The sequence below is a fragment of the Anopheles ziemanni genome, chromosome 2, assembly GCF_943734765.1.
Source record: "Anopheles ziemanni chromosome 2, idAnoZiCoDA_A2_x.2, whole genome shotgun sequence".
In the NCBI taxonomy this organism is placed as follows: Eukaryota; Metazoa; Arthropoda; class Insecta; order Diptera; family Culicidae; genus Anopheles; species Anopheles ziemanni.
Window position 1 is genome coordinate 88,993,264 of NC_080705.1, and position 12,848 is coordinate 89,006,111.

General features: G+C 45.9%; 2 protein-coding genes across 2 annotated transcripts; both read right to left on the bottom strand.

The window, feature by feature from the left end:
- Positions 1 to 2,097: 2,097 nt before the first annotated feature.
- LOC131281884 (alpha-tocopherol transfer protein-like) lies at positions 2,098 to 3,816 on the bottom strand. Its single transcript, XM_058311246.1, has 2 exons — positions 3,088 to 3,816; positions 2,098 to 2,352 (listed from the first exon to the last, which is right to left on the bottom strand). Exons 1-2 carry the CDS (start codon positions 3,814 to 3,816, stop codon positions 2,098 to 2,100), a joined length of 984 nt encoding a protein of 327 aa, XP_058167229.1.
- A 7,918-nt stretch (positions 3,817 to 11,734) lies between these two features.
- On the bottom strand, positions 11,735 to 12,848 carry LOC131281826 (alpha-tocopherol transfer protein-like). Its single transcript, XM_058311182.1, has 2 exons — positions 12,108 to 12,848; positions 11,735 to 11,989 (listed from the first exon to the last, which is right to left on the bottom strand). The coding sequence occupies exons 1-2, from the start codon at positions 12,846 to 12,848 to the stop codon at positions 11,735 to 11,737; spliced, it is 996 nt and encodes a 331-aa protein (XP_058167165.1).

Below are 12,848 nucleotides of genomic sequence, written 5' to 3' on the forward strand. Positions count from 1 at the left end.
GTCGTGTGTGTGGTGTGCTCAGAAGAAAATTCAGGTTGAGGCAAACATCACTAATCAATGGTCAGCAGCAACTATGTCGGCGCCAGTGAACGCCTAACGCCACCAATTTACCGTAGAGGTTGATCATGTGTGTGAGAAAATTTCAATTTTCCATGCCCTCAGAACGAGCGCTAATCTTTGCGCGGATCGCAACAGTAAAGGGCTACCGTTCGTGTGCGGGTGACTAACCTCAATTGGGCGCAGCGGTGGGGGTCACGATGGCCGTGGGGTTTTGGAAAATGGTTAATCGATGCACGCCGAGCACAACCTGTTTGGCAGCTTTTCACCGACACGACGAACGGATGTCGGTAAAGTGCAACCTTTGGCTTGGCGGAGTGGGATAGCCCGATAGCTCAGGGTGGACCTGTTTTCACCTTTTCGGCGCTACCGATGGCGGGCACGAGCCGTTTCGGAGATTGTCGATCTGCCTTTGATCACCGCCAACAGTGTCGAGCGTCCTCGTCCTAGGCGATCGAAGGTTGTGCGAACAAAGGTTGCGCAGATTTGGCCACTTAATGGTCGGCCCGCATGGTGCTGGGGACCGGATCCGAGCGCTGGTTGACCTTCCGTGGAGTGTGTTGGGCCGGCGAAACCAACGACACGCGAGCCCCTTCAATGAATCTTCGTCAAATCCATCAGCAGAGGTGATCGAAATTGGCTGATGGATGTCACATCAGGAAGTTAATAAAAAAAGGAAAATCACCCGTTTCGCCGATTATATAACCTTGTTTGCTTCTGCTGCTATCTCTTCGCCACACCGTTAACACACAAAACATGCACCCGTGCAAAAGCGAGACGAGGAAAGCCATTAATTTTCCACCGTTTTCCCTTGCACCGACTCTAAGATAGTGTTTTTTTTTTCTTCTCTCGCGTGATGGCGTGCAGCGTTGCATGGACTGTTTTACGATCACCATGATTAGAGACTACGTGCCTGTTTTATCTCTTTTCGTAGGGCAGACCCGTCAGCGCGTGAAGGAGTCTTTTTGCGTAATGAAAGATGAAGTCTCACTCGATGCAACCCTTAAGACTCATAAGGAAAGGGAAGTGCCATGCCTGCACAACCGCAACCGCGTCTGGTTCGTTTCATTTACGTTCGCTTTTCGCCGACCCGCGAGCAAACAAAGTGGTGTACACTTCGAGTCTAGAGAACTTCCCCTTGGGTTTGTTTCTTTCTCCCACTTTTGCAAAGTGTCGCCCCGGCTGAGCCGGCGTAACCGGGTCGCCAAATGCCATCCGTTTTTCTTCTACTGCCATTTTATTCGTGTTTTATTGCAATGTGTTGATATAATGTACATACATCTTGTGCGCCCCCTTTGCCCACTGTTCGGTGCTTCTTTTCCCGGTTTGATTGCAATTAGGAGGGCCCTGGAATTGCGCAACTCCAGCGACCAGCAAGCCAGCCTGCGTTTTGTCATGATATGTTGCATACTTCCAAACTCGCTCCCGATACCCGTGGCTGCCTCGTTTGTAGTCCAACGAAAGCGAAAATTGCCAACGCGAATCGATGTGAACTAGGAGCTGAACCGGGTGAAGAAACTGCGTAATATTACCAGCAGTGACAATCGGTTAGGAGTTAGGTTGTTAGAAAGAAATAATCACAGTTCAGTTTCGCAAGTAGAAAAGGTTCGGAGAGGTGTAATCGAGAAGGATAGATGGGATGCTGCAAGTTGCTTAGGGTAAGAGTCAAAGTCAAAATGAAATGAAAGCGTAAGAAGTTAAGCAGTTGAAAGATCCATTAATTATACTTTATCGTTACATCGTAAGGCTAAAGAAAATGTTAGACGAGTGATTAGATAGAAAAATCAAACGCATACCACCAAATTTATCCCTTTGTTTAAATTGAAAATGGAGTGGTTAACATTGGGGCTCAATCGATCATATTGCGTATCGTATAATATTCTTCCTTAATACTAACATACAGTTGTGAAGCGACATCCTCACACGATCAAAAAGTGTAGACATGTTGACCACCGTACAATATACATGTTTTAGAATCTATGCTGCGTAAACTATGCTCTCCGGCGATCCGCCACAGTCGAGTGTTATGTTGCTGGTGCTCTAGTCCACCTCCAGCTTGCGGAAGCTACCGATCATGCCGGCTTCCAGGTCCCGTCGGCACGAGTCAGGACAGTGGCCCGGTACCTTCGACAGCTCGATCTGCATCTCGTCTAGGGCCAGGAGTTGTGCTCGCTTCTGGCGGCAGCGCTCCTTGAACTGAGCGATCATGTCGGCCATCGGTACGGTGCCACCGTACTCCTTAGGCAAAATCTTGCGGTTCATCTTGCCGGCGAAGTCATCGACGGTGCGAAATAGCTGGTCCGGGAAAGGGAAGGAAAGAAATGCGAAAATGAGAATGAAAAAAAGAACGATAACCGGTTGGAACTTAGTATGAAAATTTATTCCTCCACATCTGATCAGAGGACAGCCCTCGCGGGATTGAAGGACGGTCTGCGTAGACCGGCCCCCAGCATAGTCGCACCTTCATAGCCCACGCGAAAAATGTCCTTCGGAATCGGAACAAGTTTTGTTCCAAGAATGAAACGCGATAAGAAATTCAAATTTAATGGTAGGAAGACCCCCTTTCTGCCATAACGTATCGTATGGTCATCAACTTTTCCAACCTTGTGCGAGCTACAAAAATCGTCGCGATTTTGGGATGCTATGGATTGGAGCAAATGGCAAAACCGGTTCGGTATTAAGAGACTATATATACATCGCAAAAGTTGCGCAATTTTGCGAAGCCTTGGATTGGAGCAAATGACATATTCAGCAAACCGTTTACCCGCAAAATCTAAGAGACAACCTGGCTAAGTTTAACAACTAAAAGTTTGCAATGAGAAAGACGTTTTTTCAAGGTTCTTGAATAGCGCCTGGAATTATGCCAAATAAAACTTTGGATCCTCTAATACTAGTTGCTCGTTTGATTTAGGAAGTTTCATAAGATCTAAGTACCGGTTTCTAAAGTATAATTAACTAATTCGGCGTTAAGCTTAAGGATCGTTTTCGTAGGAAGAGCTCACTTACGAAGGTTACTTATAGGTTACTTACATTGATTCTCTTGCGCAGCTTGTCACTGAGGAGCGATACGCACAATTCTAGAAATGTAGCAGCCGCGGAGGGAAGTCCGATCAGATTGATGCCATTGATGCGACTTGGGATCGCGTTCTGTATGCAATCAACCACTTTTTTCATGTCCACTAGAGACCACATGCCGATCAGCTTCATCGACAATTCCCGGTCGTCAATGCAATGCACGTAACCACAAATCTGCGACTGTTCGTCGTCCGCCAGTACTTCCTGCACGAAAAAGTGCACGCGAGCCAGCAGGGCTGATGAGACGCGTGTCAGGTCCAGGTTTCCTGCCACCGAGAGGATCACTTGTCGACCGTGATCGTCACGCTCCAGCAAAGGCACGATGTATCCCCCATCGATAATAGCCTCAATCTCCGGATCGTTGATGTCGCAACGCTCGAACCAGACCGGGTTGGTCTGGCGTATCGTGAGGTACCTCTCCAGCATGGCGCACGCCTGCGGTATCGAGTACTTCTTCGTCCGCAGAAAGCGCAGAAGGAACAGCGCGTCGGTGCGACACTTTTTGATGTGCGAGCTCTTGGCGATCCAGTCGCGCATCTGCGCCAAACCCTGCGACCGGATGTGCTCGTCCTCGCGCAGCTCCGACTTGGCCGTCTTCTTAAACTTGTCGCCCAGCGTCCAGTTGTACTTCTGGTAGGTGGCCGGATTCGCGCAGATACTGTGGATCATCGTGTCGATCTCCATGGTTGAGGGAGGATGCCGATCTGGTGGAGGATGAAGTAATTTAATGAGCATTTTACGTTGGTAGCAACTCGCCAAGAACGGCGATAGAAACACAGTGGTGGTAGATCTGACTCGGGAAACGCAGAACAAATAAACAAGATACGCAATCGATCGACGCCAAAGATAGTTGAATTTCAACACCAGAATACCCATGAAAATCTTTTCACTTTTTTATTTCTTTATATTGCAAAAATAAAAGTGATCATTATCATTTCAAAGTTTATTTTTAGAGTATCTTTTTGCACCTTTTCAATTGTTATTAAGCACAAGGATGATTGAGGTGTCTATGTTTAGTTTTGACTAAGTGCTTGCTAATGTCATATGCACATTTTATGGCTTTTGAGGCAAGGTAGGTATTGATCCAACTTATCCAATATTTGTACAATCCGCCGGGAATCACATTTGCGGCACATTGTCATATAACCACGGCAAAAGAAAACAATAAGTAATGTTGCCACATCCCATTAGCTAGTGGTTTAACATTGTAATGCACGTTCTTCAAAATTCTATGTTTGAATTTGACTGTTTACCATCAATTCATTAGACATGCGGAAACATTTATGCTGTCTAGACTATGGTTCTTCCGGCAGTTCAGCAAGTTGAGTACAGATTCACCTCACCGCGGAAAGGGCTTAATGTATCGATGACACACAAACCCCTCGGGTGACATAGATGCCTCAAGTCCTAAGCTCAACAATTTTCATGGTGAATGAACCCGCTAGCACAAGGTGTAACCGGGTGGTTGGTTTCTATTACACTGTGGCATAACTTCTCCTTGGGCCATGCATGAACTTGACCTCGACTCGACAAATCGTGGAACGGCCCACAAAGTGCCGGCCAGACCCTGAGACCTTCCGGCTGCTTTTGGCGCTGACCTCAGCGAACTGAACCACACCACCACCCGCCGCAATTGATATCCAAATTAAGCTCGATAATGAACCATTGAGGGGTTCGTTACGGCGTGGAAGTATTTCAAAATAGCTGGCTACATTGCCGTTTGGAAGATTTCTTCGACCCAACGACGGGACATGTCATTTATCATACGCTTCGTAGCGATACAACGTCATTCGGAACGTTAAATATTTACAGCTAACATAAGGAGGTTTTGTTTGTTATTATTGACCCGAGAAACCCCCTACCTGAAAAGGTTTTGGCATAAAATCATCTCCTAGACAGTGCGTGAACACAGAAACTTGATAGTTATTCCAATGGCTATAACTATCGCACATTCCAAGAATAGAACCATCATTCCGTATTCCGTTCATGCATGCAATTTGGTTATGGAATAAATATTTCGTAAAGTAAAGTCAACATAAAATTGGATAAAGTATAATGAGCTGGCGAGACGATCAACGCAGTCCAGCTCCATTTGTTTCGGAATGTAGTAGCTACGATTCCACCGTCTGCGATCGATGCTTGATCAGCTAAGCTTGGCACGATTCAACTCATTACTAAAATAGGTATCCTCCGGCGTCACGCGCCAGGTATGTACGTTTGGGGGCGGTGGGATCCATTCCAACGAACATGCAAGTGGACGGTTGCATTAAAAATGCCTACTCATGGAACAATTTTGTGCTAATTTTTTGGAAAAGAAAACCCTCAACCCACAAAAGGCGACCTATAAAAGGAAAATCGTACTTCGCCACAGTTGGTGGGGATAAATAAAATAAAAAGCCAAAACAATTTTTTAAACCCACCCAAGCTTCCGTTTGGAATCCTTAATCATGATCCCGTGCCGCGTGTGTGCGGCATTTCCTTCGCCGCTGGGCGGACGCAGAAAAATGGTACGAGTCAAGAATAGTTAATTAACTCGCACTTGATTAATCCGTAGCTTCTGTTCCGATCGGGAAGTAAGGGTACGCAACGAATGCTGTTTTTTATCACCCGAATTCACCCCTTCGCGAATCGATACACCCTACATTGTTGATTCCATAAGTCGTTTCGGAGCCGATTCCGATCGCCACTAACATATCTAGGAATGCTCGGCAAAAAGGGGCACGTCGGGGCATGTAAATCATGTCGGTAGATAGTCTATTTTTACCAACCTTTACCACGGAAGAGAGAATTTATTTGCTCCATTTCCCGACAAAAGGCCCCGTACACACCCACACTATGGCCGGCGTATTTATGTATCGACTGCTGCGGCATTGGTCAATCGATCGGCAAAGAAAAGTATGCGCTCCTGAAAACCTATGACGCATCTAGGCAGTTTGTTTTTCCTGGCAGATAGACCAGGTAACATGAGATTGACAAGAACCAGAGCATTTAAAATGTTGATTAGAAACCGTTGTAGTGGATTCAAGTGGATTGCTATTGATTCTTATTAAATAAAAGTATTGTCCAACAACATTATAAAGATGCAAGCAAATATTTTTCTAAGATTTATGTATTTGAAACCGATTACCGGATAAGCGATTGTGTCCAGTTAATGCGACTCTGCTCGGCTCATTACACTGGAAGATTAAAGAGTGGTGCGTGAAATTAACTTACGTTACGAATACGGATGCTAAAGAGAACAAAAAGTTCTCCATAACATCAAACTAACCGAAACATGAATTTCGTGATTGAATGTTTTACGTAACAGAATCCTCCTTCTTGAGTGATCATCAAAAATCCAACAACCATCATCGTTTTTTGCTTGCTTTAAACTAAAGCGTGATGATACGCTCCGAAATATTAGATATTTCGTCAACGGAGAGGCTCGCTTTTGTTACTAAAACACTCTTGATTACATTGAAAGGACGTCAGAACCAGAGCGACTTCCGTTTCACTTGAAACTTTAATTTGGCGACGAAATTGAACAACGATGAGTCGTCAAACTATCATGTTCTCTTATTATGGACTGTACGTGGTATTCGATTATAAGATGGAATATTGGCTCGTAAAAAAATTATGCTGATTTAATTTATAGAAGGTTTATAAAGGAGAAGAGGACTCCTTAGTAACAAGCAGCCCTGTTTAAGAATATTTTCTCCAGTATCCACGGTAATCACACCAAAAAGCTTAATAAATCTTGTTGTAAAAGTTTGCATATCCTTTTCGCTTCATATTATTCGCTCGCAGAAACAGCATGCCGTAAAAACCAGTTTTTATCGGCCATTGTACCCAAAAGCCAGCACAGTGTTATCGGGCAAAAAAATTGCTACGTTTGTTTGCTGAATCTTATCCCAAACGGTGACATTCCAATCAATCGCCAATTTTTGTATTTTCGCTCCGCGATCTTTTCCGGGTGCGTGTGTGTCCCGGTTTTGGGGCTTTGATCATCCTTGATTTTTAGTCGTGAAACGAGTTAATGTCCATGAAATGATACAAACAGAAAAAAGATACCAAACATCAGACCTCGTTGAGCATCGGAGTCGCAGTCCGTTGCTAAGGAGATTCTCGTGATAGTGCGTGATGAGCATTGAAACATTTAAAAATAAAATTGAGCGCTTCTAGTCCACCAGACTAGAGAGAGGGAAAGAAAGACAGCGATAAAATTTCGGTTAGCGTCGGCGACTGGAGCTCATAAATATTTCACTGCATCCCAAACGGTTAGAAGGCCACCTGTTCGATATGCTTGCGAATATTTTTGACCATTCTATGGCCATATTCTTGTTCTTCCCGATCTCGATAGGGGTTGGTCTCTGGTAACGACTTCGGTTCGTCGCGATCGATACGGTAAACCGGATCCGCAAAACGGCTTGCCAAATCCATCCGTCCAAAATCAAGTCGAATGACAAATTATGGGCTATAAAAAGTTGATTCAACTACGACGAGAAGCGTTGCGTCGTCGGTTGGTTCTTCGATTTTTGACGTTAGGAAATCCTCCTTTAAGTCCAAACAATTTATCAACAGCATGACTACATCGTCAGGGAAATATGACCACATATTTTGATGTTGTCTACCGAGTCCCCATCGGGCTACCCCAACTCCTGGAGTTCTCAGACAACCCGTCTAGGCGCGCAGACAGAACCGAACGGTGGACTCTCGTGGACCCCCTTTTGCTGCATCCTGTGAAATGGGTAGGCGCTTGTTTGAGATTATGCAACAGTGCCTTGTGTCTATGCCTCTATAAAACGGCTTGTGTGCCAACAGTCCGCAAAGACGACGAAACCTTCGGGCAAAGACGGCGATCAACCACACACACGCACATGCACACACTCACACACACGATAGGGGCACATGTAGGCTAGTGAAAGGTCGGTCAATACAGCGACAACGCTTCGATGGTTGCGGTCTGTGGAAATGGTGCGATCCAACACAATATAAAACACAAAACCCCAATCGATGTCGGCAAATACACACGTTGCAGCATCGAAAGCCGGCGGGCTGCGGTGCATTCGATGACGGATTGCGGTTGGCAATCAACCCAGCTGAAACACCGTGAACCGTAACCGAATCGGCTCCTGAAATCAGGTGTGTGTACTAAAGGTGTTGGTCAACGCTTCGAGGTCTTCTAATGGAGATACACGGTGATACTACGATCGGATCGCTCGAAAAGAGATGGTAGCCTCCAAGGCGTCGACAATGGCCATGGTCAGAATGGGCAGAGGACTTACATACGGCCCAGTGTGCGAGCGCTGCCTAATTCGCACGAGCCACTTATTTAATGTCGATTTTGCGTGCTCGTTAGCGCACAATGTTAAGAAAATAATCGACTTAAGGTCGCCGGAACTTCACTCGGTTAGGTCACACCATATTTGGGGTGACGCGAAGCCGTGCGGTAATGCCCACCGGAGGTACCGAAATCTTCACACAAGGTGTACAGGTTCGGCCAGTCCACGCTCATCCGGTTTGGTGCGTTACCGGAGGCTCTTCATGAGTGGAGCACTGGACACTTTCAAAATTTCACACTCACTTCGAACCCGTTACCGGAGCTTCGGTGAACTCTACTGAGTCCTGATGGTTATGCGGAGACAGTGTTAAGATAGCCAACACCGATGTGGCACACCAGATGTCATGCACGCGAGTAGGATTACGTACCACTGTTAAACTTTTCACTTAGAGTCACCTACTGACGCTGGTCGTACTTAGGGCACCTGGCCTTATTTTTCCTTTTCTCCTGGTGACCTGTTACTTGTACAGTCTCGAGGTATTACTTGCTGGCGCGGTTCGCTACCGACAGGAGTTGAAGACCACCTTGCTGTAGCCAACGCCAGACCGAGACTGAACCGCCGGTTGCAGGCTGTTGCAAATTTTACCACTCCACTGGCTGGCGTCGGGAGAGCGATTGCGTGCCGCGGAGAGTTGCAACCCCATCCTCCCTCTACCATGTGGATACAGGGATGCGATCGCCACAGATTTTCGATCGCGCATGGTTCGTTGTATTGCGTGCGACGGCGGTGGTGCGTGGTAGGGTGTGTAAGGCGCAGGATCTGCTTTTGGGTTGTTATTTGGTTTTTATTTCACATCTTACATAGGGGTATCGGCTTGCTCAACCAAACAATGCGGCAACGAGCTGATTACGAGAAGCAGTTCAAGAAAGCATTGAACCGGGGTTTATTAATAGAATTAATAAAAACTTGGTATATTTTTGACTACATTTTTCCTTCCAAAAAATGTTATGAAGATGTGACATTTTTGAATAAATGCCATTGTGGAATTTTAGCCAACACGAAATCCCACAGTGCTGCTCGCACACATGAATGGATCGGGTTTGAGTCAACCAAACGCGCAATGTGGAGCACCGAAGACGCCGTATTTAGCCAGCGTATGTGAGGAGGAGAAACGCTTGGTTCCTTTGTTTTGATTAGATCACCGTCGGCTGGCCCCTTCTCTACGGTTCATTTTCTTACATCTTGAAGGTATGGCAGATTGGTGGAAGGTTAAATTAAAGTTTGACCAGCGTTGTCACTTTTGCTTTCTATCTGTGGTTGGTAAAAAATCCCGATCAAACTAACGATGCGTGCGCTCAACCGTTAGATATGATTGCGGTGTAGAATTTTGTAAATTTCTAAACATTTTTTGGGAATTGAAAATGGACAGAGAGTGCCGGAGCGTTTGGCAACAGTGTGGCCATCGTGCTATTCATAATTCATGAGTGTACCAAGAATCAATCAAATTCCGTCAAGCGAGCGCCTGGTGTCTTGTTACCGGATGAGCACGGTAAGGGCCCAGCAACGGAAGCAACCGTCCGTCGGACTTGACGACGATGGACGCCAACGCACCGGAATTACTCGGGCATCACATATCGGTTTATTTATATTGTTTTATGTATTTTGCATAAGGTCAGTGTGTTTCATATTCAATTTAAAGGTAGTAATAATCAGTTTAGATCTAAAACTTATTACTTTTGTCCATAAATATGTTTATTTTGAACGATTTCGATTTTCTCTACTCTCTCTACCCCAACACGTGTGTCCATTCAAGGTTACGCTCATGGACTTTCGATAGTCGGAGGAAAAGGAAAGTATTTGACCCTCGGAGCAAGTCCATCTAACTTCGCCCAGTCTCTATAAACCTCGTTGGAGTTGTTTACACTTCAAGATGATTTGTTCGCCGAGCACATGGTTGAGTTATTCCGATGCACTATTAATTTACCAATGTCGCTTACTTTTCTATTTTTGAAATGAGAAAATCTCCTCGATGGTAGAAGTGTTCACCATGTTAAGAGCGAGCAACTAATGAGTTTTCCGGTCGAGAATGCACTTTTGTTGCGAAGTGCGAAATTAGTTGATGACCGATGGGTTTGTTGAAAGTTTGTTCACCGAGAGCGGTGCTTCACTGGTGCGCTCAACAATGTTGCATATTTATATTTCATGAGGAGGTGACCAGTTGAAAATAACTTATAATAACTCAAAATACTATTTTTATCATTTTTACTGCAAATGTTTTTCTGCAAATCAACTGCCAACATCCAAAGAACAAAGAAGTGAGGAAAAACATGTTAATATTCAAAAGATGAAAACTTTCATCTGTGCATTGCGAATTGCATACTTGTGGGCGCCTATCCGTTACAATTCGTTTCACGTTGAGCAGCTAGTGAAACGTCGTTTTGAATTTACTTAACGTCAGTAATTTTTAAATAAAACAATTAAAACATTTATGGTTCCGATATTTATTGATTTCTATTTTTTTCGATCTGCAGTAGTTCATTAATTTTGGAATAGTTATGCAAAATACCGAAATATGTATGCTCATACATGAACGCACAACAAGCTTCAGAACCCAACGAAAATGAAATGGTAGGTAAGGTTTTATCAAAAACATATTTTATTAGATACACATTGACGACATTTCTACACATCAGATCATAGTTTACCCGACAAGAAACAAAGATATATGATTGATCAATTGATACTACCCGAAGTCCTTAGATGATGCTTAGACACTAGTTGTTTTTTGTTTCGCCAGTAAAACCATATTGAGTTTTCTTTCCCACAAATTTGGATTGCATTCGGCATCCTTCACACCTACCATGAGGGTCATCCTTGGATGATAATTATCGTATCGTATCATACCGGAGACGGTTCGGAAACTTCCTCCTCCCTGAGATACGCGGGCCTTGCTTGGTTTGCGATTGAAATATCAAAATCATTGTTTGAGCAGGCACCACTCCCCAGCATAGGACACTGCTACTCGTTCTTCCTAGTCACCAGTGTCTCTCGAAGGTGTTAATTATTCCTCATACGAACACTGTCAACATAGTGGGCATGGGTGTTTGGACACGAGGTGTAAAAGAGAGTTTCCGCCCGGTCAGAGAAAAAAACCGGTCGCCAGTTTGACGCATCAGCGAAAGCGAAACCAAACCCTAGGCCTTGAAGACGTTCCTACGGGCTGTATGAGAGCCCAATGCCAACGAGGTAAAGGTTCGAGCTTCGATAGAAACAGAAAAGATCACAGTCTGAAACAATTATTGTAGTCTTGCACACTTTGGCTCATTGGCAAGAGGGCGCCTCTAATCTAGCTGCAGTTTACGGAAGCTTCCGACCGTGCCAGTTTCGATCTCCCCAATGGTGGACTTTTTGCAGTACTCCAAATCTCGGGTCACCTCAAACTCCATGTCATCCAGGGCGAGCATCGGCTTCCGGTACACGTGGCAACGCTGCTTGAACGCCGCAATGTGGTCCGCCTTCGGGTGCACGCCTCCGTACTCTTGGGGAATCAACCGCTTGTCGATTTTTTTGTGCAGATCCTCCCAGTTTCGATGACACTGTGGGAAAGTTGGAGGACCGTAAGAGGACAAGAAATAAGCTACACAAAAGTGTCCTTCACCGCAAGTGAACGGTTTCGAGTTCGCGAAACCCGGCCCTCGCCCTCGGATTACGTACCATGATGCGGTTGCGTAACTTCTCGTTGATCACCGCCAGCGTGTAGTTGGCGATCTTGAGCGCCAGACTGGGCGTGTTGACGAAGTGCAGCTCCTGGATGCGCATCGGCACCGCGTTGTTGAGGTACGTGGCCAGGTCGCGAATGTCGTTCAGTGTCACCAGGCCCAGCATTCCCATCGTGATGCCGGACAGATCGTAAATCAGCACGAACCCGGCACACTGCACCGATGCGTCATCGTACAGCGTTTCGCCCACCAGCATATGCATCCGGCTACCGTGCCCGATCGTGAACTGCTTGGGATCCAGCGTTCCCGCATCCCCGAAGATCACTGTACGGCCACGTGCGTCCTTCTCTAGTAGTGGGTACAGGAAGCCCGCATCTACCAGCTCGCACATCTCCCGATCCTCGATGTCCAGCCGCTGGAACCAGTGCGGATGCACCACCCGACATGCCAGATAGCGCTCCAGCATCTGCGAGGCGTTGATAAACGAGTACTTCTTTGTGCGAAGGAACCTTAGCAAGAACCGTGCATCCGTCCGGCAACGTTTGATGTTCGGATGTTTCGCGATCCAATCGCGCAGCTGAGCCAAGCTTTGCTCGCGTATGGCCGGTGTCTCCCGCAGGAAGTCCCGAGCCAGCTGCTGGCAGTTGGCGTCCAGCTCGTCGATCTCGTTATCATAGCACTGCGGTGCCTTGTCCATATTTGGCACCGGGAGCTCACTTAACTCATCACTAGGCAT